The 27,779-nt window shown below is 37.0% G+C and overlaps 2 protein-coding genes across 2 annotated transcripts in view; one reads left to right on the forward strand and one right to left on the reverse strand.

The window, feature by feature from the left end:
- Stat92E (Signal transducer and transcription activator Stat92E) lies at positions 1-27,536 on the reverse strand (the record flags this gene model as incomplete). Its single annotated transcript, XM_088237037.1, has 10 exons — positions 27,371-27,536; positions 22,386-22,492; positions 19,675-19,816; positions 19,329-19,496; positions 10,916-11,024; positions 8,891-9,011; positions 6,701-6,807; positions 2,281-2,387; positions 797-868; positions 1-210 (listed from the first exon to the last, which is right to left on the reverse strand). Coding segments are annotated over exons 3-10 (1,022 nt in total), but the record flags the coding sequence as incomplete, so codon positions are not given.
- Positions 19,801-27,779, forward strand: part of LOC148274486 (uncharacterized) — an 83,647-nt gene continuing 75,668 nt past the window's right edge. Inside the window, exon 1 of the mRNA XM_088237038.1 lies at positions 19,801-19,878. Within this exon, the coding sequence (XP_088093164.1) occupies positions 19,801-19,878 (78 nt within the window). The remainder of the gene's footprint in view (positions 19,879-27,779) is intronic.

Genomic DNA, 27,779 nt, shown 5'->3' on the forward strand with positions numbered 1-27,779 from the left:
CTGGTGTTGGTCTTCATGACCTGCGGCGGCTGCTTCTCGATGACGAAGGTGGAGGTGACGAGCGTGGACAGCAGCTGCGTGGCGCGGCTGCCCAGGGTCGGCAGGAGGTCGGGAACGCCGGGCGGCTCGAGGGCGAGGCGCTGCCGCAGCCGCTCCGCCTCGCGGACCTGCTGCCGGCACGACCAGATCACCTCGGCCAGGGACTCGCACCTGTGGAGGAGTTACGAGGAGTTACTGACTGCACGATGAATAGGGTATTATCACAAATTACAAATAAGATAGAAAATGCACTATATTCAATATTTAGATTTTTATGGTTTTAAATTATATAACTATTGGTTACAAATTATGTGGGTATGCATTGTTCAAGTATTGTCACAACTTTTACATCCTTTGTACCCACAATATTGTTCACTTCCCACCTGCCTACTGCCGACTGCGACACGGTACAAATTACTAGTACATAAACACATACATTTCTCTATAAAACACACAGTTTTCCCTGAAGATGCCTCCTGCAATGGTAGCCGAAACGTCGGATCAAATCCAACATACACGGTATCACCCAAAAAAGATACATAATATTAATGCTACTAAAATTTGTTGTTTTCCAGATAGTCAACGTGCAAAAATTTTCATTCTTAATTTTGTCTCCGAGACTCGACCCCCGGCATCGCTCGCTCCACGGGTCTCCGCATGACTCTTGGCTTATAAGAATTTTTATCGGATGGTGTGAGAATACAGAATCTAACATTTTTCTTCATTTTAGACGATTCGAAAACATTCCCAAACTCACCACTCTTGAATGGTGTCCAAATTTGCGTTGAACGCGGCTCCGTTCCCGGCCAATTGCTGTTCACGTTTCCACCTGAAAAATACAAACAAAGCTTACATTTTGATTTTATACACAGACAGGCACCGCGGCGCAGCCAGAGGGGGTAGAGATGATTCAGAATAGCGCCGCTGATGTCAGAACACAAGCTCTGTAAAGCTAGGGTTTCCTAGGACAGCGGTGCCCGTATTTTAACGGCCGCAGTGAACGGTGATGCAGTGGACAGCCGTCGTAAAGGTGATTAGAGAGTGGTTTTCTAGGAAAACGGTGTTATCAACACCATTTAACACCGTTTTCCTAGGAAACCACTCTCTAATCACCTTTACGACGGCTGTCCACTGCATCACCGTTCACTGCGGCCGTTAAAATACGGGCACCGCTGTCCTAGGAAACCCTAGCTTTAACGCCCAAACTTTAGTATCTCAACAGCCCGCATTGTTTAGTATCGATCAGCATAGAACAAACTATGGCCTGAATTCTCCAATGACCCGTCTTCGTCGCATCGGTAACTCGAGACAAGATCATCTGGATTTTTTAGGTTTAAGTTTACAAGGATTTAAACGAGCACAAAATAAATAGTCCAGTTCTTGTCTCGATGTCCCTTATGTTACTCAATGCATCTTTTCTTTTTTTTAATGTTTTAAACTATTCTTTTACTAACAATATTTTGAGTTTGTCCAAATTTTTGTAGACAAGGACTGGATTCAACAAATATAGGCAGAATGGTGAATGTTACACAGTGTGTAAAGTGGCCACTTAAACCAGCCATTGAAAGGTCATAAGCCCTGTAGACGCCTAGACTTCTATATTACCTTCTCTTAAATGTTCTTCATCTCTGTTGTAATATGTTAATATAAACAGCTCCCCAGGGAGTTGAATGCAGTCCTTGTCTACAAAAATTTGGACAAACTCAAAATATTGTTGATAAATCCACCCGGTCCATGAAGAAGTATAGAAATTGAAAAAATAACATTTTCAGGCGTTGCCTAGTATGTAGGTGAAATAATTCAATTAGATGAATCTCACCCGCATAAATAAAGGTTTCAGCTCTTTAACTTCACAAACATCAACAGATGAAAGAATTGAAGGAGTATAGATGTTCAAATATAGGCAGAATGGTGAATGTTACACAGTGTGTAAAGTGGCCACTTAAACCAGCCATTGACAGGTCATAAGCCCTGTAGATGCCTGGACTTCTATATTACCTTCTCTTAAATGTTCTTCATCTCTGTTGTAATATATTCTTTTATTGAAATATTTAAACCCAATAAATTGTATACATGGACAATGTCCGTAAATAAATAAATAAGCTTAATTTCTTTTGAAAAAATATCAAATATTGTCAATAGTTTTTATGAAAGTATCAAAGTTTGAAATTTTTTTCAAAATTATCAAAGGGCAGATTTAAAGTGCAAGTGGAGAGTTGTGGGCTGGTTGGTAATCCGTACCTTATCAACTCCTCGTCAAGGACCTTGCTCTGCAGGCTGTTGAGGGCCTCGATGGTGTCCTTCAGTTTGTCCACTAGAGCGAGGCGTGCTTGAAGCAGGTGCGCCACCTAAATTGTAAATTAGAAAAAAAAAAAATTATATATATATATATATATATAGTTGGATAATTTATATAGCGCCATTTTTGTGAAAATCACCTCAAGGGCGCTGTACAATTAATAAATATCCCAGTACGTCTTGCAGCTACAGAGCGCATGGACGTTTGGGATTCTAGTTCCTCGTTTTCAATAAAGATCAATAAAAAATTATAACAGATAGGAGCTAGATTACAGGACGTCTTGCAGCTACAGAGCGCATAGACAGTTAGAAATTTAGCCCCCATTTACACATTTTAAAAATTGACAAATAAATTTAGTGTATTAATGATACTAAAAAAAATAAAAATAATATGAATAATAAAAAGGAGTAAGATTAAAACACGTCTTGCAGCTACTAAGCGCATAGACGATTGGAATTCTAGACCCCATTTATAAAATTTAGGTATTTTTAAGTTGGTATATGAAAGCTAGATAACCAATCATCGTGCAGCTACAAAGCGCATGGACGAGTGGAATTCTAGCAAAGTTAGAATGATATCAATCAATTTATAAAAAATAGAGCATAGTAGTAAGTTTGTCAAGTGTTCATGCCAAGAACTAAGCAATAAAAAACTACATAAATAAAGCACTGTTTCAACTCCATGGTTAACAAAGGGAGATAGATGTCCGAAGAGAATCTTTTGTAGACAGTAGGTAGATATCGTCACCATGTGGCCCACTGGCTGCTGGAGAATTTCTGGAAACGCACGTGTGTAGACTGGGGGATTATGCCTATTGTTCCAACGACTTGGTGTCCATTTTGGTCCGTATTATTTCATTTTATGAGACGCAACATTATATTGGAATAATATCTAGAAAAACGCCTATTTAAATACAGCAAAACCTCGTTTTTACGTTCGTCAATTTTTTATTTTTCCCGGTAAAATGTGTAGGTCCCATATTATTCCACACATTCTCATTCAAATATTCTCCCAATTAACGTTTTTCATAACCCCGGTTTTACGATGAAAATTTTTCAAAACTCATTCGATCTGTCAAAAGACGCTGAACCGCGCGCCGCCGCGTTTGCCCAAAACGGTAAATAAAAAATGTGAACGGTGCACTAAAATCTAGAACATTTAAGAGAAGGTAATATAGAAGTCCAGGCATCTACAGGGCTTATGACCTGTCAATGGCTGGTTTAAGTGGCCACTTTACACACTGTGTAACATTCACCATTCTGCCTATATTTGAACATCTGTATTCCTTCAGTTCTTTCATCTGTTGATGTTTGTGAAGTTAAAGAGCTGAAACCTTTATTGATGCGGGTGAGATTCATCCAATTGAATTATTTCACCTACATACTAGGCAACGCCTGAAAATATTATTTTTCAATTTCTACAAACAACTCCTAAATCTCCGATGGACTTGACTACATCAATTTTGGAGTTTTCTAATAGGTACTCGAAGGAAATGGGTTGTTTTGTTCTATGAAATGACATTATTTTGCATTTTTTAATATTTAGTTCTAATTTATTGACTTTACACCGTCGGTTAAAAGAGTTAATGTCCGATTGAAGAAGAAAGCAGTCTTGTAAAGTTTGAATTATTTTGAGAATTTTGCTGTCGTCCGCGAAGAGCCAAAAACGAGAGTAAGAGAACGATTTAGCAACATCATTAATAAACAAATTGAAAAGCAGGGGTGCCAAATGAGCACCCTGAGGTACACCCGATGTGACATCAGCACTGGTTGATAAATAGTTATTTATCCGAACATTTTGCGTCCTACCAGTTAGATGCGATTTAATAAATGATAGTAATGGATCTCTTATTCCCAAGGCATGTAATTTATACATGAGAAGGATAAATGTATGAGAGAATTGAAAAGTATGGATGTGGGAGCGAAAATGAGTAATCTTACTGTCAGTTGCCTTCTGTACGCCGATGACGCAGTCCTCCTAGCTGACAGCGAAGAGGAACTGCAATCCTCGGTTACAAAGGTTTACGAAGTGTGCAAGGAGAGTGATTTGCTAATGAATGTGCAAAAGTCGAACGTCATGGTCTTTAAAAGAAATGTAACTATGACTGAATGTAAGATTGTAGTAAATGGAGATAGTTTGAAACAGGTCGAAGAATTTGTATATCTGGGTAGTATGTTTACTAGAGATGGAAATATGGACAAGGATATTGAAAGGAGGGTTAGTGCCGGTAACAGAGTTAATGGTGCCTTAAAGTCTGTCGTAGCAAATAAGTGTCTATCGCAAGAGGCTAAATTAGCAGTTCATAATGGAGTTCTGGTACCAACCCTAATGTATGGAAGCGAAGCATGGAGTTGGAAAAAAAGGGACGAAAGTAGACTGAATGCTGTTGAAATGCGATCCCTCAGGCGAATGTGCGGAAAAACAATGTATGATAGGTGCCCTAATGTCGAAATTAGAGCAGAATGCAAGGCCGAGTTAAGCATTATCGACAAAATTAAGAAAGGTCTTTTGCGATGGTTCGGTCATGTGGAGCGAATGAATGATGAAAGAACGGCTAAAAAGATTTATGATGCGAATGTGTCTGGTTGTAGAAGTCGAGGAAGGCCGAGAAAGACGTGGCATGATCGAGTACAACAAATTCTTGAAAGTGGTCATGTGAAAAGTCGGAATAATCGACGTGCGTGCATGAGAAGATGTATGAATGTGAAGGAAGCAAAGGAAGTGTGCCAGGACAGAGTGGTGTGGCGTTCTATCCTCTCTGCCTACCCCTCTGGGGAAATGGCGTGATGGTTAGTTAGTTAGTTAGTTAGAATTTTATGATCTACTTTGTCAAATGCCTTAGAAAAATCTGTAAAAAGAACGTCAATCTGCTGACCATTTTCGAGTGCTTCGACAATAACCTGGGTATAATCTACCAGGTTCGAGGTGGTTGATCTGGCAGATCTAAATCCATGCTGTTCATCGATCAGTATATTCCTAAACATGGGCGTGATTTTGCTAGCAATTATAGCTTCAAACATTTTAGGGATACAAGATAATGTTGAAATAGGATTGAACTACTTGCAGGGGGATGTGTTATGGATAAGCATATGATATATAGTTGTAAGCATAATATAGTAGCATTTTATTTTTATCAAACAAAGAAAACATAGATAAACTAACTGTATTACAAAATAAAGCCTTTAGAATCATTTTGAAAAAAAACAGATACACGAGGGTAAAGTCGATGGTAAATGAAATGAAATTATTAACATATAAACAAAGAATATTTTACAATACAATGATATTTGTTCATAAAATTATAAACTCTAATAAAAAAACAGAATTTTGGAAAAAAATTGATCGGAACCAGCGTGAACACGATCACAATACTAGAGAAAAGAACAAAATTAGACTTCCATTTAGGAAAAAGGCAAAGTCACAAAATTCCATTTTATTTAAAGCAATTAAAAAGTATTACGAAATGGAAAAAAATATTTATGAAGAAAAAAACATATCAAAATTTAAAATAATGGTCAAGACATATGTGATAAACAATTTATAAATTAAATATATTTGCAATGTTATTATTAGAACACACATAACAATATGTATGATATGTGTGCCCTACTTTAAGATTTAAAAATAAAAATAAAAAAATAAATAAATAAATATATTGTCGCGTAGGTAATGCCCAAGGCAGGCAAAACAGGCCGTAATCGGTGTCCTTGGAACATGGTAGGCTTTCCTAGGAAGAACATAGTAACCGTGCCTTCGGGCGTCGTTTCGCGGAAAAATATTAACCATCGTAAAACGAGCTGTTCTTTAGTACCTAATGGAAATTAGTGCTATTTTTAATAAATTTCATTACAAGCGAATTAAATCAATTTAGCATTGGCTTAGTAATAAATTAATATTTAGAAGGGGTTGAAAACCATAAAATTATTTGAGATAAGAGATGTAATCTATTTTCACTTTTATCTGTCAGCGCCTGGAACTGGAGTGTGGAGTGAGTAAGGGGGGGGGCTTAAGATAATACGCATAGACAACTCTCCTCACATTTCTATCTGTGGCCTGTGACATTACCAAAATTAAAATGAATGCATTACCCGTGAGCTTCTGTGACAAAATTTATTACCAACTTACTAAACGATCGTTTTCAAAAGACCTTATTTTCGAAATGAAAATAATGAGTGAAAATATTCATTGTAAGGGCTTATATAAACACTAGGAGAATCTTTAAAAAATCTTTTATTTGTAGAGTAGGTTAAATCCGATATTCCTCCCGAGTGATAATACCCTATTGACTAAATATCTACACTGTACTATGAAGAGACGAAGGGGTAGAGTAAAGATATGTATGGAAAACATGAACACCATTACCTTCTGGTTCAGGACCTGCTCCAGTTTCTCCTTTTGTCCTTTCAGCTTGGCTTCCACATCCTTGGACTGGTGGTTAGCAGGCTGGCCCGCCAGGTGTTGCAGGTGCGCTGCGGGGGTGTTTAAAGGTTAAGGAGTTTAATAATAATAATAATAATGTTTGGATAATTTATATAGCGCCATTTTTGTGAAAATCACCTCAAGGGCGCTGTACAATAAATACACATCCCAACACGTCTTGCAGCTACAGAGCGCATGGACGGTTGGGATTCTAGTTCCTCGTCTCCAATTATGATATATTACAATTATGATATATATGAGCTAGATAACAGCACGTCTTGCAGCTACAGAGCGCATGGACAATAAGAAATCTAGCCCCTATTTACATTTTTTTTTATTTTTTTTTTATTTGACAATGAAGTTTAGAGTTTAAGTGATATTTTAAAAACGAAATAAAAAGCAAATTTATAAAATTGGAAATTAGATAGCAAATAAGTTTAAGTATTAACTACAGTTATTTTGTGATTTATAAGTTCCACCCCAGGGGGCTTCTGCGGGACTCAATCGGCTTTAGAATCGTATGCGACTTCCGTAATTCGACGAGTGACAGCATTCTTGAACCACCCATACGAATGCAGTCGATTGAAAACCAATCGACTTTATCTCGAGTGCCCCAGAGCACTCGACATTGACAATCGAATGCGACATTGTAACTTCGGATGTCAAACTTCCTTCTTGTAAAACGCGAGTAGGTATTTTTGATGTATTTTAACTAACTAACAACAAATGTGAAACAAATATAGCTGTACTTACAATATTTGAGTTTGTCCAAATGTTCGTAGACAAAAGACTGGATTTCACCCCCTCGGGAGTCATTAAGATTAACTAATTACAACAGGGATGGAGAATTCCTTAAATAAGGAAACATGGAAGTCTAGGCATTTACAGGACTTATGACCTGTCATTGGCTGGTTTAAGCGGCCACTTTACACACTGTGTAACATTCACCATAAACTCAAATATTGTAATGAGACCGACTGGTCCAAGAAGAAGATTAAAAATTGAAAAATTGTTTTCGGGCGTTACAAAAATTTGGACAAACTCAAAATATTGTTGATAAATTACCTGGTCCATGAAGAAGTATAGAAATTGAAAAAATAACATTTTCAGGCGTTGCCTAGTCTAGTATGTAGGTGAAATAATTCAATTAGATGAATCTCACCCGCATAAATAAAGGTTTTAGCTCTTTAACTTCACAAACATCAACCGATGAAAGAATTGAAGGAATATAGATGTTCCAATATGGGCAGAATGGTGAATGTTACACAGTGTGTAAAGTGGCCAGTTAAACCAGCCATTGACAGGTCATAAGCCTTGTTGTTGCCTAGACTTCTATATTACCTTATCTTAAATGTTCTTCATCTCTGTTGTAATATGTTAATATAAACAGCTCCCCAGGGAGTTGAATCCAGTCCTTGTCTACAAAAATTTGGACAAACTCAAAATATTGTTGATAAATTACCTGGTCCATGAAGAAGTATAGGAATTGAAAAAATAATATTTTCAGGCGTTGCCTAGTCTAGTATGTGGGTGAAATAATTCAATTAGATGAATCTCACCCGCATAAATAAAGGTTTCAGCTCTTTAACTTCACAAACATCAACAGATGAAAGAATTGAAGGAATATAGATGTTCAAATATAGGCAGAATGGTGAATGTTACACAGTGTGTAAAGTGGCCACTTAAACCAGCCATTGACAGGTCATAAGCCCTGTAGATGCCTGGACTTCTATATTACCTTCTCTTAAATGTTCTTCATCTCTGTTGTAATATGTTAATATAAACAGCTCCCCAGGGAGCTGAATCCAGTCCTTGTCTACAAAAATTTGGACAAACTCAAAATATTGTTTATTAATATTAAGACCCAGACGAGTTGAGTTTCCCTACAGTGTGTCAACAATTTCCTGTTTGATTTCGCGTGTTCATATTTATTAGACGTTCAACCATCAGTGTGGCCGGATATGAAGCAAAGTGTAAACGCATGCAAAAAATAAAAAAATCTGTAAATTGAACACTCTCTAGACGGTAGAGAAGATTCAGAATGCCATCCCAGCTCCACTGGTCGACTCCGGGCTGGTCGGGGGTGGCCGGAATCAATCGACCCTCGTCGTATGGTAAAAATGACATACTGACCGTTTACTTTGGTGCACTCGTGATACTGCAGAGCGAAGGCCTCTTGCTCCTGCTCCATGATCCGCAGTTCGTTGGCGCTCTCCTTGGTGCGCTGGCGCAGCGACTCCATTTGCTGGATCATCTGCAGGTGTGTATTCGTCGTAAGTCTAACATCACTCTTTTAACCGATGGTGTAAAGTCAATAAATTAGAACTAAATATTAAAAAATGCAAAATAATGTCATTTCATAGAACAAAACAACCAATTTCCTTCGAGTACCTATTAGAAAACTCCAAAATTGATGTAGTCAAGTCCATCAGAGATTTAGGAGTTGTTTTGGACTATAAACTGACAAACAACGAGCGTATAGATAATACAGTCAATAAATCACTGAAATTACTTGGCTTCATTAACAGAATATCCTCTGATTTTACTAATTTTATTTTATTTTCTTTTATTCAGGAAACATACAGTACAGTTACAAAGTTTAATATTTTACACAATTGGACTTAATTCTAATGGACCAGCAATTAAATGTAAGGTTAATTATGAAAGTATAAAAAAGAGAAGGAAAAAGAAAACATAAATGAAAGTTGTTTAAAAATTTAAATTTAAGTGAAAAAAATATATTTTAAGGTTTGTAGTTTGTAGTGAGTATTTACAAATGGAAATAATATTAAAAATGAAGAAAATTTGTAAGAGTAATTAAGAATTAAGAATGGAAATAAAGAATGAAAAACATGCTCAGATGTAAAAATAAAATAAAATAGTAATAACATTTTTTTTTAAAAAAGGAAAAACATAAACACATATTTATTTTAAGGGATTCAAAGAAACGATGAGAAGAATCTTTAAGTGAAATATAAGACAGTAAATTTAAATTTAGCTCAATTTAAAAAACATCTTCAAAATTAATGCCACATTATAGTAAGAGCAGCAATATATTGATTTTATTAACATATATAATATAAGTAATTAAAAGTAGTTTAAAAGTATAAAAACATGCCAATGGCAGCAGAGAAAAAAGAAAAAATAAAGAAGGAATAACAAGTATAGCGAGTAATCTTTAAAATTTGAAAAAGCAATATAAGGAGAAGATTTTAATGTCCGTACAATCAAAACTCTTTATGGCTCGACTGTTCGCCCTCTTCTAGAATATGCCTCCTAGAATAGTGGGCTGGTCTCCATTCTATGTCAATCGCATAAATCACATTGAATCAGTCCAACATCGCTCGCTTCGAAAAATAGCGTGGATGCTCGGACTAGAGAGAGATAATTATTCTTACTCTGAAATAGAGTCTATGTTAAATATTTCTAGTCTACAAAAACGTAGAACTAATATTGACTCCATATATATGTTCGGCATACTAAATGGTATAATCGATGTGCCATCATTACTGGGACAAGTCAAATTCAATATTCCGACTCGTAGGTTGAGAAACAATGAAGTACTGTTCATCGATAACAACACTACAAGGCTTTGAAAAATAATGTCCCATTAATTAATAATCAAGTAACTTTCCAATATAGTCCATTATTCGATATTTCATTGTAATGCTCACCCTACCCTCCCCCTCCCCTTTTCCTCCTTTTCCGATTGTTAATCCTTTTGAAATATTAGTTTCATGAGTCATCAACCCTCGGTGGTGGCGTAGTGAAGCATGTGTCTAACCTGCATGTCGATTTTATATTTTTGCAAATCTACTATGGTGAAGGTGTGTAGTGGTATTTGCATGTTGGTGTAGTGTTGTTGTCCTGACGAAGAGACGGGTTACGTCGACAGATAAGTCGGTGAGTGGTTTTATACTAATTTTATTAACATAATATTAAAAATTAACACTTTACTAATCAAGCTATATTGTCATCTAATCAAATATATTTTAAGGACAATACAATATTTCATAGCTCCTAATACACTGGTACCTGAATCACAGAACTAGTCGTCTTACCTTCATGTAGCAAAACATGATCAAGATACGCTGCGATCGGTGTACCAGTTCAGTGCCCTACTGGAAATGAAATTATGATGATGATGATGACATTTACCTCGGCCGTGGCCGTGGACTGCGCGAGGGCGTTGCCAGCGCCCTGAACGAACCGCATCTCGGTGGCCAAACACTGCTTCACATAATTGTACAGAGTCGTCGGATTCGAACTGAAAACATTCACAAAACAATTTTATTACAGTGAAACTGCTGATAATATTAGGCTGATTTATATAGCGTCATTTTTGTGAAGAATCACCTCGAGGGCGCTTCACAATTGGTAAGGTAACTTATTATATTTAATAATAATATTTTGAGTTTGTCAAAATTTTTGTAGACAAGGACTGGATTCAACTTCCCGGGGATCGGGGATCTGTTTATTATTATTATGGATAACTTATATAGCGCCATTTTCGTAATATTATACCTCAAGGGCGCTTTACATAGTGATACTATAGTTAAATAAATTTAATTGAAGCTTTTAAATTTGTAATTTAACTAAAACAATTTATTTTGTTGTCACATGCTACAGATTTATTCAAATGATTTAGAGAACAAGTGGGTTTTGTTATGTATTATAGCAACACTGAGTAGGTACTTGTCTGGATAAATATGATCTGTGCATAAGTGTAAAGTCAAAGTGTTTTTACAACAATAATAAACAGTACTTGATAATGACCCAACATGGGATAACTTAGTGTATCATTAATTATTCAAACATTACATTGGCGACGAGGAAAATGGCACTAAGATTTAGTGAATATGGCCCAGGTAAAACCTGGAGCCATTATATCGACAGATTTTGTTTTGCTCTGGAAGCAAATCAAATACTAGAAGAAAATGTCAAAAAGGCCAACCTGTTAGCAAACTGTGGAGAAGAAACCTACGACCAGTTAGTAGCGTTAATATTACCTAAAAACATCAGAGAAGTTACATTTGAAGAAATTCTGCATGTATTAAACAAACACTACAATAAAGAGCCTAACGAAATCATACAATCTTACAAATTTCACAACCGGCAACAGAAAGTTGAGGAGTCAATAAATGCCTACATTATAGAGTTAAAAAAAATAAGTAAGCATTGTAATTTCATGGATTTACAAAGGACATTAAGAGATAGATTGGTTTGCGGCGTGAATGACAAAAATTTGCAACAAGACTTATTAACGAGAGAGAAATTAACTTATGAAAGAGCAGTAGAAATCTGTCAAGCTTTTGAAAGTGCAAAAAGGGGCTTGAAGACAATACATCTTTCAACCTTGAGCAGTGAAGATAATAGCGAGCCGATGGAAATAAACAAAATAAGTGTGAATAAGAAAAATAATATGCAGATATATGAGTGTAAACATTGTGGAAAGAAACATAGAGGCGAGTGCCGTTTCAAAGAGGCAATTTGCAGGTTATGTATGAAAAGAGGACACATACAAAGAATTTGTTTTAAAAATAAATATAATAATAATAATGTAGAGGAAAACGGCGATGACATGTGTGGCGTGTATCATGCATGGGGGAGTGCAAAGGTGACTCCATATTATGTAACACTCGGTATAAACGGAGTCAAGGTGGATATGCAAGTAGATTCAGGAGCTAGCGCATCCATCATAAGTTACACATATTATCGAGAGTTGTGGCCAAAGAGAGGACCTGAATTGAGGCCCAATAATGCCAAACTCCAAACCTGGACGAAAAGTAGATTAGAGATTATGGGAGAGATGTTGGTAGAAGTCCAATATAATGGAAATAAACAGATGTTAACTCTGTTAGTAGCAAAAGGAAGTGGGCCGAGTCTACTTGGACGAGCATGGTTTGCAGACTTGGGAATCACAGTTGAAGGAATTCATGAGATACACAATATCACAACAGACAGACTGCTTCTGGAAGATATAAAAAAAATGTATAGAGATATGTTTAATGAAGGATTGGGAAAGTATAAGGGACCGAAAGTGTCAATACAATTACTAGAAGGAAAGTCTACACCCATATTCATGAAATGTAGACCCACACCACTGGCGCTAAGAGAAAAAATTAATACTGAAATAGACAAAATGACGGAAGATGGAATATTAAAACCAATAACATATTCAGAATGGGCGACGCCCATAGTACCAATTGTTAAACAAGATGGTAGTATAAGATTATGTGGGGATTATAGATGTACTATCAACAAAGCAACTAATTTAGATACATATCCTTTACCCACAATAAATGAAGCATTATCAACAATAGCGGGAGGTAAAATCTTCACAAAATTAGATTTAGATAGAGCATATTTGCAAGTGGAAGTGGATGATGAGACAGCCAAATTGTTAACATTAAATACACCTAAGGGACTATTTACAATGCATAGGTTACCTTTTGGAGTTAAAACATGTCCGGGCATATTTCAAAGATTAATGTCCACATCACTAGCAAATATAGAGGGCGTATCAGTTATGTTAGATGATATATTAATATCAGGAAAAGATTGGAATGAACATAATCATAGGTTGGAGAAAGTGTTGAAAATCCTACACCAGAATGGACTGCACCTTAATGAAAAAAAATGTTTATTTGGAACAAATAGAGTTAAATATCTAGGATATCTAATTGATGATAAGGGAATACACCCAACGGAAGAGAAAGTAAAATGTATACAGGTGGCACCAACACCTCGTAATACTAAGGAACTTAGAGCATTTTTAGGTTTATATACATTTTATGAAAGATTTATTCCAGAAAAATCAGATACATTAGAGCCATTATACAGATTGTTAGACAACAACAAGGAGTGGAAGTGGACAAAAAAGGAACAGAATGCATTTGAAGAAGCCAAAAAAAAATTAACAGGAGAGTGCACCTTGGTTCATTATGATAGTAATAAGCCTTTGGTATTGTGCTGTGATGCAAGTGAATATGGTGTTGGAGCTATTTTGTCACATGTGATGCCAGATGGAAATGAAAAGCCTATAATGATGGCATCTAGAACGATGCACATACATGAACGAAGATATGCTCAAATAGATAAAGAGGCATTGGCGATAATGTTTGGGGTACAGAAGTTTCAGCAATTTCTATATGGAAGAGATTTCAAAATAATAACCGATCATAAGCCTTTGTTAGGTATTTTCAATGCAGAAAAACGAATGCCAGAAGTATTATCACCTAGAATGTTGAGATGGGTTTTGACTCTAAATAATTATAGTTATTGTATTGAGCATCGACCGGGAAATAAGATTGGCAATGCGGATGCTTTAAGCAGATGGCCGGTAGAACAAGAAATAAAAGAACCAGGAGATCCAGCAGAAGTCTTACTTTTGGAAGATACTCCAACAACATTCCCATACGATTGTAGAGATATTGCGGAAGCCACTCGTAAGGATAAAGTGCTATCAAAAGTATATTATAACGTATTAAAAGGATGGCCAGAAAACGTTGAACAGGAAGCCAAAGTGTATCATAAAAAAAGGGATGGATTATCTATTCAAAGAAACTGCTTGTTGTATGGTAGTAGAGTCATCATACCATTGTCAATGAGAAGCAATCTATTAAAATTATTACATGAATCACACGATGGCATCGTCATATCCAAAGCAATAGCAAGAAGTTATTTCTATTGGCCAGGGTTAGACGCTGATATTGAGAAAACAACGGGCAGATGTGATATTTGTCAAGAGCAAGGAAAGCAACCTAACTCAATCAAACATCAGTGGATTACACCAAGTAAACCATGGGCAAGATTGCATATAGACTTTTTTGGACCTTTTGCAGGTAGGCAGTTTTTAATTTTGGTAGATGCCTACAGCAAATGGCCAGAAATTAAAATTGCTAAAGACGTATCAAGTAATACAGTAATTGCTACGTTAAGGGATATTTTTGCAACGCAAGGGTTGCCAGAAACTTTGGTATCTGATAATGGTACAGCATTCACATCGGAGGTATTTGGTAGCTTCCTAAAAGAGAACAATATCAGACATGTGAAGACAGCACCTTACCATCCAGCAACGAATGGACAAGCAGAGAGATACGTCCAAATCTTTAAATCAAAGTTAAGAAAAATGAGTAATTTACCATGGTCTGTAAAGTTGCCGCGAATATTATATAATTTGAGAACGACACCAAATACAAGCACAGGGAAAACACCCGCAGAAATGTTAAATAAAAGACAATTTAGAACAAGATTTGATAAGTTTCATCCACATGCAGATATTACTAAACAGACATTCCAAAAAGAATATAATCAAAATGTGGAAATACGTGATTTTAATGTAAATGAAAAAGTGTGGGCCAGACAGTACGGAAAGTCTAATAAATGGAGTAAAGGAGTTATATCAAAAATTATTGGTACGTCTAATTATGAAATAAAACTAGATAATGGCGACACACAAAGAAGGCATGTAAATCAATTAAAACATGGAGAAGACAATGAGGTCCAGGAAAATGCCAGAATGGAGGAATTTAAACCTCAATATAGTAGAGAAGAAGAAGAAGAGGAAGATGATATGGTGGAGATCCCTCCGCAGGAGAGGTGGGCAGATATTATAGGAATTCCAAGCACCTCAGAAGAAGCAAACATGCAAGCAGGGAAGGCATTGAAAAGAATGCGAAGTATAGAAGAATCGGAGGTAGCCCAAGGTAGTGACAAACTACCAAGAAATGAGGCACCGGAAATTTATATGAAATGAAGAACATTTATGTTATGATTTATTGTTTTATTTGTTTATTGTGTTATTAGATTATGGTTAGCTTGTTACTAACTTAAATGGAAAGGTATGTTATGTATTATAGCAACACTGAGTAGGTACTTGTCTGGATAAATATGATCTGTGCATAAGTGTAAAGTCAAAGTGTTTTTACAACAATAATAAACAGTACTTGATAATGACCCAACATGGGATAACTTAGTGTATCATTAATTATTCAAACATTACAGTTTTAAGTTTTTTCCGAAACATCACTTCACTTTCGCAGCCTCGCACCTCTGCTGGGAGAGCATTCCACGCCGTAGGGCCTGCGACCGCAAATGCGCGTTCACTGAATTTAGTGCGCTGTTTGCGTAGAGGTATAATGACTTTTCCTCTCGCCGTAGACGTAGCCGATCTAAGCGTAGACGCCTGTCAGCTAGTTCATCTGGAATGCAGAGTTCCCTTAGATATTCCGGAGCAGAGTTGCGCAGTGAATTATACACAAGCCGACAGAGTTTGTATTCGACCCTCTGTGGAAATCGCAGCCAGTGTAGTTCCCGAAGTAGTGGAGTGATATGACTGAACTTAGAGATTTCGAAAATGAGTCTCGCTGCGGCATTCAATACAGATTGTAGGCGAGTCATTTTGTTCATTGGTAGACCTGCGTAGATACCATTATAATAATCGACTCTAGACACTACAAACGCATTTATTAATTGACGGGCGGCATCAACCAGCAAATTTTTGCGTATGCATTTAATTTGTCTCTGCTGGTAGAAGCATGAACTTATCGTTCTACTAATTTGAGCGTCAAGAGAAAGGCCAGAATTGAGTAAAACTCCCCGTAGTTCAACGCTGGGTAAAGCGGTACTCCCTGCATTGGGTAGGGCCGTATCCTGGATCAAATTCTTAAGTTTACATTAACATTATTGAGAAACATGTTGATAAATCCACCTGGTCCATGAAGAAGTATAGATGTTACGGACGTCAAACGGAAAGCGGCCCTTGCAGGGACCGCCCCTGCGCTATATTAAAAGGTTTAGACTTAGGGATCTCGGTATGTGTTAGAAATGAGCTGCCCCTCCAATAAAGACTAGTATTTGTCGCTTTCGGGGGTGGCCTTTTCCATACCGAGACATTTAGAATAGGCATTTAGTTACAAATTAGTTTTAAGTATATTTTTGAATGTGCATCGTTTCGCGCTGCGTTGCCGCCGCAAGAATGCCGTGAGAACTGGAGGGGGTAGTGCCTATATACGTGGAGGGAGGGAGACGGATGGAGCGGGCGTGCGGCCTTCTCTATCGCTCTCTCTCTCTCCGCGCGGCATACGACGGCTAGACCCGCTCGGCGGGGTGAATGGTGGGGCACGTAGTGCGAACGGTATATAACGTGTACAAATGAAAATAAATGACACTTCTTCTCTGACGTTTGGCTTTTACTCATCTCTACTCGCTTCTCCCCGACCCGGCTTTCTACTCGATTCTTCTTCACTTCGCTTGACACCTTCGCTTCACCCTGGACTTGGATTTTGGACTTCTCTCCCTACGGATTCCTGACCACGGCGAACCGGCAACTTCAACCTGAAATAAGAGGCCCTTCTGAGGACATCTCCGGCCCTGACGAGTTAGACAAGATCGCCTAGCCTCCGCTGCCTTACAACCAGTGGATCGGGACGTGTGCGTTAGTGACTGCAGCGGAACCACAACACGACGCCGGTAGCGCGTTAGCTACAATAGAAATTGAAAAAATTTCATTTTCAGGCGTTGCCTAGTTTGTAGGTGAAATAATTCAATTAAATGAATCTCACCCGCATAAATGAAGGTTTCAGCTCTTCAACTTCACAAACATCAACAGATGAAAGAATTGAAGGAATATAGATGTTCAAATATGGGCAGAATGGTGAGTGTAACAAAGTGTGTAAAGTGGCCACTTAAACCAGCCATTGACAGATCATAAGCCCTGTAGATGCCTAGAATTCTAAATTACCATCTCTGTTGTAATATGTTAATATAAACAGCTCCCCAGGGAGTTGAATCCAGTCCTTGTCTACAAAAATTTGGACAAACTCAAAATATTGTTGATAAATTACCTGGTCCATGAAGAAGTATAGAAATTGAAAAAATAACATTTTCAGGCGTTGCCTAGTCTAGTATGTAGGTGAAATAATTCAATCAGACGAATCTCACCCGCATAAATGAAGGTTTCAGCTCTTCAACTTCACAAACATCAACAGATGAAAGAATTGAAGGAATATAGATGTTCAAATATGGGCAGAATGGTGAGTGTAACAAAGTGTGTAAAGTGGCCACTTAAACCAGCCAATGACAGGTCATAAGCCCTGTAAATGCCTAGACTTCTATATTACCTTCTCTTGAATGGCAGAGTTGATTCATTTTCTTTAATTACAGGCATTTACTAATGTATTAAGTAATTTATATTCTTTTAAACATTAAGTTTCTTTATACAACTGTTTTCTATTTTAAAACGTTCAAGTTTGTTAGCGAAAATCATTGTTTGTTTGTTACAAAAATCTACAAAGCAGACAGCACTGTAGTCTTGAAAATATAGCTTCATTAAAGTGACAGCTGTCAAACTAATGTCATTAGCGATGGGAAATTACTGATCAAATCGGCGACCTCCGTGGTGTAGTGGTCAAGATGCTTGACTCACGCACGTAAGGTTCCGGGTTCGATTCCCGGTGAGAACACAAAAATTAAAATGTGATTTTTCTCAAGCCTGGGTGCTCTGTGATGTAATTCACCACTGTAATTGGGCCTCCTGGCCTGTTGTGGTGCAAAAAAAATGTAAAAAAAAAAAAAATGTAAAATGTAAAATCGATTTTATCAGTTATTTCATGCAATCATGAAACTCTGTTTCCGAAAATTGATATAAAAACGCAAAAACAAGCCTATTATAGTGTGTTTAACACAATTATCCATCAATAAGAATACATGCATAAGGTACATTTTTGGTCTTAGGAAATATGACCACATTTCTGATTATCGTAGGCAACTGAAATGGCTCAAAATTAGACAGCGGAGAGACTATCACTCCCTCTCACTTCTGTTCAATGTACTTCATAGTCCTAACGCTCCTATATACCTCCGTGAAAAATTTCAACGCTTATCAGTTCATGGTTTACCTCTTCGTTCTCATTCTCAAGGCACTTTCTTATTACCCATACACAATTCCTCTTTCTTATCTAACTCACATAGTGTCCATGCGGCTCCACTGTGGAATCATCTCCCATCCACCACCAGAGATGTTACTACATTATCTCTGTTTAAATCACGTCTGAAGAAACATCTCCTTTCTCTTCCTTAATCTCTCCTCCTTTCCTTTTTCCTCTTTCCTCTTTTTTCCTTTTTCCCATTGAGTAATAGTTTCGATTTAAGGTAATTTATAAACAAATACGTTTATTTCTATTTTTATATATCTTTAAATTTTTATTCTTTTTTTTTCTATTGAATATGTTCTGTAACTTGAATTATAAAAATAAAACTTTTATTTTATTGGTTGGTTGGAAGAAATTGCCATTTGGCAATAAGCCCGCCAATGTACAAATAACATTATGTACAAAAAGTTAAATAAATAAATAAGACATGTATGCTTCAACAATGTCCGAGTATGTCCAAATGCTTGCAGACTGGCTGGATTTCCTCCCTAGGGAGTTATTCATATTGACTTCACAAAAGTCAACAGATCTCAAAAATCCCTCTCTGTTGCGATAGATTTAAATCTTAATACCTCCTCAGCGAATGAAATCCATCCAGTCTACAAACATTCGTACATACTCCGAGCATTGTTAATTACCTGTATCTCTGACGGAACATCTTGGCAGCCTCCATGAGCTTGATCTTGTTCAGGAACATGTCCTCGGAGCTGAGCGACGCCGCCTTCAGCTCCAGCTCCTGGATGAGGCCGGCCACGAGGTTGCCGATGTACTGCTCGTGCTGGGGATTGTCCACTTCCATGTCGGACCTGCCGTGGAAACAAAATAATTTAAATCGCTACTCCGGCTCGTACGCAGATTTACCAACAATACACGAAGCGGCCTGACATCCGTCCGGCTCCGATGTTTATCTCAGACTAAACGCTTAAAGACTTATAGTCCTTAAAATAAAGCTTAATTAAAAAGACAGACGGCCGGGTAACTCACCACATGTTCTCCTCGATCCAGGAGGCCATGAAGTGGCGCACCTCGATGGGGAAGTGCTCCCCGTAGATGGCCCGGATCTGCTGCAGACTCTCGGGGGGCAGCTGCTGCGCCTTGGCCCACAGCGACATGACTGCCGGCCTTCCTGCGGAACAATCAGACGAGGCACGAGGAGTTATTACTTCGCAAAAGTCAATAGGCGGGAGGGTCGAGGAAATGCGGATGTTCAGACGTAGGAAGAATGGCAAATGTTACGCAGTGTGTAAAGTGGCCACATAAACCAGCCAATGACGGGTCATAAGACTTGCCTATGTTTCAATGAATTTAGTTATATCTCTCGTAATTTCGCTCTATCAAAACTGACAAAGAAAATGACTTCGAAATTGAAATATTTTTAATTATAAAAATGCAAAAATTCTCCTTTTTTAAAAAAATAAAAGCAATTGTATGTTTGTTTGTGTGTCCTTCACATCGCAACAAGGCAACCGATCAACGTGATTTTTTGAACAGAAATAGCAAGAGATGCGACAAGTGTCATAAGCCATTTTTCATCCTGAAAAAATCTCTCCCATGCAAAAATTCTTTTTAGTAAAATGAATTATTCTTTCACGTCGAAACAGAGCAACCGACTGATTCGAATTCGAAGAAGATCATACTTCACAAAAGTCAACAGATGGAAGAGTTGAGGAAATGTGGATGTTCAAACATGGGCAGAATGATGAATGTGACACAGTGTGTAAAGTGGCCACTTAAACCAGCCAATGACAGGTCATGAGCCCTGTAAATGCCTAGACTTCCATATTCCCTTCTCAAAAATGTTTTCCCTCTATGTTGAAAAAAATTTAAATATGAACAACTCCCTAGGGAGGAAATCCAGCCAGTCTGCAAGCATTTGGACATAATCAAACATTGTTGAATTACTACCTGGTACAAGAAGAAGTATAAAAATTGGAAAATTGTTTTCAGGCGTTGCCTAGTAGGTGATTTGGTTCAGCCGGATGAATCTCACCTGCGTGATAAAGGTTTCAGCTCTTTTACTTCACAAAAGTCAACAGATGGAAGAGATGAGGAAATGTGGATGTTCAAACATGGGCAGAATGGTGAATGTTGCACAGTGTGTAAAGTGGCCACTTAAACCGGCCAATGACAGGTCATGAGCCCTGTAAATGCCTAGACTTCCATATTCCCTTCTCAAAAATGTTTTCCCTCTCTGTTGAAATAAATTTGAATGTGAACAACTCCCTAGGGAGGAAATCCAGCCGGTCTGCAACCATTTGGACATAATCAAACATTGTTCAATAAATTTACTTTATTGCAGTTTTACTTGTTTATTATGTGTAATTACATATTTGTTTATAAAATTCATTTATGTGCCCAACAATGTCATTTGCTTACTTTTATTTATTAAAAATGTTTTTAGTTAACTTGTTACTAAATTAAAATAAAAAATTTCCCTACGCCATCTACCAATCTCTGTTAAAAAAATCGCCTAAAGTCGTGGATTTGTGACAACCCTGTTTTATAAACATCTGGAAACGAAAAACGTCTTCACTAAACAAACGACCACGCCCCCTTTTCAAAAATTCTCACAAACTTTGGAATAGTACGGACTCTAAGATGTATATACTCTAAGGTAAAAATAGTGATCAAAAAAATCCCACAAAGGCATGGCCTAAATATAAAATAAATATTTCAACCATGCGGGGAATCTAACGCGAATCGAAAAACTAATTGATTAATTCATTTCTCGCTATTATCACACGAGCCAAGCCACGGGTAAAAGTTTGCATGTAATAATGTAATCAAAATATTACAACAGAGATGAAGAACATTTAAGAGAAGGTAATATGGAAGTCTAGGCATCTACAGGGCTTATGACCTGTCAATGGCTGGTTTAAGTGGCCACTTTACACACTGTGTAACATTCACCATTCTGCCTATATTTGAGCATCCATATTCCTTCAATTCTTTCATCTGTTGATGTTTGTGAAGTTAAAGAGCTGAAACCTTTATTTATGCGGGTGAGATTCATCTAATTAAATTATTTCACCTACATACTAGGGAACGCCTGAAAATATTATTTTTTCAATTTCTATACTTCTTCATTAAATCTTCTTAAATGTTCTTCATCTCTGTTGTAATATTTTAAGATAAAGAGCTCCCCAGGGAGTTGAATCCAGTCCTTGTCTACAAAAATTTGGACAAACTCAAAATATTGTTGATAAATTACCTGGTCCATGAAGAAGTATAGAAATTGAAAAAATAACATTTTCAGGCGTTGCCTAGTATGTAGGTGAAATAATTCAATTAGATGAATCTCACCCGCATAAATAAAGGTTTCAGCTCTTTAACTTCACAAATATCAACAGATGAAAGAATTGAAGGAATATGGATGTTCAAATATAGGCAGAATGGTGAATGTTACACAGTGTGTAAAGTGGCCACTTAAACCAGCCATTGACAAGTCATAAGCCCTGTAGATGCCTAGACTTCCATATTACCTTCTCTTAAATGTTCTTCATCTCTGTTATAATATTTTAATACAAACAGCTCCCCAGGGAATTGAATCCAGTCCTTGTCTACAAAAATTTGGACAAACTCAAAATATTGTTGATAATGTAATAATTTAAAATGCTTTCTCATACATTTGTAGCCCAGCCCTTTAATGGGAATATGACACTAAAATTGAATGATAATTTTTCATTATTTATTACCTTATTTCGTAATGTTAGAAACAATTCCTGAAGGAATTAATGTCAAGTAGAAATGGCAGCCGATGTGGGCGCCACCAGGGCAGAGATCTGTCAGTTCACTTTGCTCGCTAGAAAAAAAAAAGAAAAGATATATTTTTATTATTATTATGGATACCTTATATAGGGCCATTACTGTAATATAATACCTCAAGGGCGCTTTACAAAGTGATTATCTTTATATATATGCACTACGCACGACACTCTTCAATTCCGCGTTCACATTCCTCAGCCAACAAATTTACTTGCGATGTAGACATTTTTAATACGACAATTATCCATTTTAAAACGTTCTTAAATGCACTGTTTGAAACTAATTATTAATGTCATAATAAAACTGTCTTTTCCATATAATTTTTTCTCTGTTTTTGATGTGTATTATTATTTATTTATTTATTTATTCACACTCTTTATCAAAATACAATTCCATGTTCACTTTGCCCAGCTAACAAGGGTACATACCCCGTTCCAAGCTAGGCAATTACATTTTAATATATTATAAAAGTTAACAAATTAATATAGAGCACAGACAAACAAAATATAAACTTATTCGGATACACATTTTGATTCATATACATACAGACATACACATATATACACACGTACATACACCCATGCGCATACACATACATACATTCATAAAAACATAGACAATTTATTTATTATTATCTTTTTCTGAAATTGATGTATCAAATATTTTTGTGTACCAGATATGATGTTATTATCTTAAATATACCCAAACAGAGATTCCAAAAATAAGTCTCGCTGCGGCATTCAATACAGACTGTAGGCGAGTCATTTTATTCATTACCTGTCCAGGGACGACGAAAAATTCTAGTGTAAAAACACCCTTTTAAATAAATATTTTGTTTTTATCAACCGTGTCGGGAATCGAACCCGAGACCTCTTGCATGGTGGGCAAACGCTCTCACCATTACGCCACAAGGCCGACATGCGGATGTTTAAACATGTTGAATGGTGCGTGTTACAGTGTGTCAAGAAGCTTCGATATTCCCTTCGCAATAATGTTTTCCCTCTCAGTTGCAACAAATTAAGATCGAAATAACTGAAATCCAGCCTGTTTATAAACTTTTGAACATACTTAAAACATTGTTGACCAATATGATTATTTATTTTATTTATATATACCCCGAATGGGTATTTTTAAGGACATATTTATACATAGAAAATTATTATAAAAAAGTAGAAAGACACAATGGTGTATAGTAGACTCGGTGGGAGTGGAAGCGGGAGAGAGGTGTTTATAATTGAATTTGATTCAGTGATCGTTTGGAAGAAGACAACTTATTATCACAGAAGCCAAGACGGGTATGTTTGTTGGCAGACCTGAGAATTCTGGGCATAGGGGAATGAAAACCATAGTTAGTTCTATGGTTATCGGTATGAAAGAGTAAGTTTTGTCTGAGGTTTCTAGTTGGGATATTTAATTTTATTGAGCTCAGTAGTTCAGGCGCATCAAAGAGTGAGTTGAGAATTTTAAACAGGACTAGAAGGTCGGATTTATTTTGATGGTCTTGAAGAGAAGATATATTTAAGGTAGTTTCTAACTCATTATACGTATATTGGTCTCCGGATAAGCCCAACCTCTAGCCTATCTTTCTTAAAAATCGATGTTGAACTGATTCAATATTTTTGATGTGAACATCATCAGCTTAATGTTGGAAAAACAAAATACATGGAGTTAGGAAGGAAAAAGCCAAACCCAAGGATGAATGTACTTATTGATAATGAAACCATAGAAAAGGTTAATGAAATGAAATATTTGGGGATAATACTTGATTCAAAATTGACATTGAATGCAAATTTTGAACACGTTAAAAAAAAAATATCAAAAAAAATATTTTTCCTTAGTAGATTGAGAAATAAATTAAATAAAGATACTGCAGAACTAATTTACAAAACAATCATTCTTCCACATATAGATTACTGCTCAACAATATTATTTTTAGCAAACGAAGGAAATTTAAATAAACTAGAAATTTTACAAAATAAAGCGATGAGAATTAAGAAAAATAAATATAGCAATGTAAAAAAAATGAGAGATGAACTAAAATGGTTATCTGTAAGAAGGAGACTTAAATTTAATATGTTGATATTTATACATAAATTCTTTCACGATAAATTACCAAAATATTTTAAGGATAAAGTTGTCTTAAACAAAAATTGTCATGAATATGCTACTAGACAAAAGGATAAAATAAGACTACCATTATTGAAAAGAGCTGAGTCGCAAAATTGTTTGATACATCAAGGGTTTAAAAATGTATGATGAGATGCCTGAATGTATGAAGAATGAAAAGTGTCTGAAAGAATTTAAAAATAAATGTATAAGTTACTGTAAGGAAATGTAAATATATATAGATGATGTAAATGTACATAATAGTTTATATTAGTTTTAATATAAGCTAACTTAAGAAATAAATAAAATAAAAAAATAAAATAATAATATGGAGACCAGATAACAGAGGAATATTCTAGGTGCGGGCGAACTAGGGAACAGAAGAGAGTTTTAAGGGTATTGATATTTTTGAAGTCAGCTGTGCTTCTGTTAATAAACCCAAGAAGTTTTAAGGATTTATTGATAACATGTTCAATATGAATTGTAAAAGAAAGTTTAGTGTCAAGTGTAATACCCAAATCTCGTATACTAGACACAGATGATAATATTTCATCGTTCAGTGAGCAGTCGTATATGATTGGATTTTCATACATGAAACAGTTGATACACATTTTGTAAGCAACGTGTTCTACATCTGTCGACACTTAGCAAACGTGTTTATAAAGAAGTACTAGAAATAGAACATATAGCGGGTTCGACAAATTAATTCATTATTTTTGTCTGCGTCCGGGGGGATGCATAATACAGAACCGCCGTGGACGTAGCTGATCTACGCGTGAGACGCCTGTCAGCTAGCATCATCTGGAATGCAGAGTTCCCTTAGATATTTCGGAGCAGAGTTGTGCGGTGATTTATGCATAAGCCAACAGAGTTTGTATTCGACCCTCTGTGGAAAACGAAGGCCGTGTGATTCCCGAAGAAGTGGAGTGATACGACTGAACTTGGAGATTCCGAAAATAATTCTCGCTGCGGCATTTAATACAGACTGTAGGCGAGTCATTTTGTTCATGCGTTCATAAACTACAAAAGATGTTGTAAATTGTAATGAGGTGCCGAGGCTGGGCTTACTGAGTTCACAAAGCTTGGATTTTTTACACGCAATTTCAACCATATGTGGGATACTTTGTCAATGTTGTCAGCGAAAACACCAATTAGGTACTTAGACACTTAGCCTTAGCAGTTCACAGAGAGTTCTAGTTCCAACTCTGATGTATGGGAGCGAAGTATGGAATTGGAAAAATAATGACGAAAGTAGGTTGAATGCTGTCGAAATGCGATCCCCCGGGCGAATGTGTGGTAAAACGACGTATGACAGGTGCACAAATGTCGAGATCCGTGAAGTGTGTAAGGCCGAGACACGCATTATTGACAGAATCAAGAAAGGGGTGCTGCGTCGGTTCGGACATGTAGAGCGAATGGACAGCGAAAGAACGGCTGCAAGGATCTACGATGCAAATGTCGATGGATGCAGAAAACGAGGAAGACCGAGAGAGACATGGCACGATCGAGTCCATCAAATACTTGAAGACGGACATGTCAAAAGTGGGAATAATCGGCGTGCGTGCATCAGAAGATGTATGAATGTAGAGGAAGCGAGGTCTGTATGCAAAGATAGAGTGATATGACGTTCTATCCTCTCTGCCTACCCCTACGGTGAAACGGCGTGATGGTTTGTTTGTTTGTTTGGTTTTGTCTTTCTCGGTCTTCTGGATCCATCGACATACACATCGTAGATCCTTGCAGCCGTTCTTTCGCTGTCCATTCGGTCTACATGTCCAAACCGACGCAGCGCCCCTTTCTTGATTCTGTCGATAATGCAAGTCTCAGCCTTCCACAGTTCCCGGATCTTGACATTTGTGCACCTATCATACATCGTTTTACCACACATTCGCCTGACGGATCGCATCTCGACAGCATTTAACCTACTTTCATTATTATTTTTCCAATTCCATACTTCGCTCCCATACACTAAAACTCCATTGTGAACTGCTAGTTTAGCCTCCTGCGATAAACATTTCTTTGCCAACGTAGATTTCAGCGCACCGTTCACCTTGTTCCCGGCACTCACCCTCCTTTCCATCCCTAGTAAACATACTTCCCAGATACACAAATTCTTCTACCTGATTCAGAATATCTCCGTTCACACTGATCTCACATTTAGTTATATTTTCATCACTTTCGATTTATCAACATTCATAAGCAAATCGCTTTTCTTGCATACATCGTAGACTTTTGTTACCAAGAATTGCGGGTCTCCTTTGCTGCTAGCAAGAAGCGCGGCATCATCAGAATACAGTTAACAGTTATAGCACTCATTTTTGCTCCCATTCTTAAATCTTTCAGTTCTTTCATGCAGTTAAGATTGCATTTATATTTTAAATAACCTCAAAATTTAAAAACGTCATTCAAATCGCGACGATTGGGAGCAAAACACTAGCCTATGACGCTTTCCGGACCACTAAAATTATTTGAAGATGTTTTTTTGCGTTTTTTAAATGTTATCTCGGCCAGGTAGACGATTGGAATGAAGTTGGTGTCGTAAAAAATGCGAATCGGCGTGCGTTTTCATTGGTATTTTTTACGGAGAAAATGTAGGATTGGAGCAGGTTACGCAGGTATTTTGAAGATATTCATAACCCCGGGATTTTGTTGTACGTTTCCATGGGAACCGCACATTTCTAGGACAGCCAGGCCCGAGGCGCCTACCTTTATCGAGCGTATTGAGTTTTTCCTGGAATTTTGACAACCGGAGCTTCCGTACATCCGCCAAAACCCGAACCCGGCGCAAATACGCGTTGATTTTACTCACTTGACCATCCAAAAGATTCGCGAAGCACTAATTCACAATCCCAAACGCCACTAGCTTAGTTTTTTCATTTCAAAACTGGAGATAAACAAGACACACACCTCGCCGAGATAGCGTATTTTTCTAGGAATCCGCCATTTGTAAAAATTCCAACCGCTCACGTGACACCAGTTGCATGCTGGGAGAAATAGTATGCTTTTGTAACGCTGTTTCTCTCGCACGCATTGCCGCTTGCCTAATTATGTGAAAGAAAACCTAGCACGTACGTCAGGTGATATTAATTACATAAAATGTATACCTCATTCGTACAAACGCAGCAAATAAATAAATGTGAGAATTTTTATTTAATCAGTTCCATTTGGTTTTCATGGCTTTAGTAATATTTATTAATTATTTTTATCTTCATCATCGT

The sequence above is a fragment of the Micrasema longulum genome, unplaced genomic scaffold, assembly GCF_059751315.1.
Source record: "Micrasema longulum isolate JH-2025_06_02 unplaced genomic scaffold, ASM5975131v1 h1tg001641l, whole genome shotgun sequence".
NCBI classification, from domain to species: domain Eukaryota; kingdom Metazoa; phylum Arthropoda; class Insecta; order Trichoptera; family Brachycentridae; genus Micrasema; species Micrasema longulum.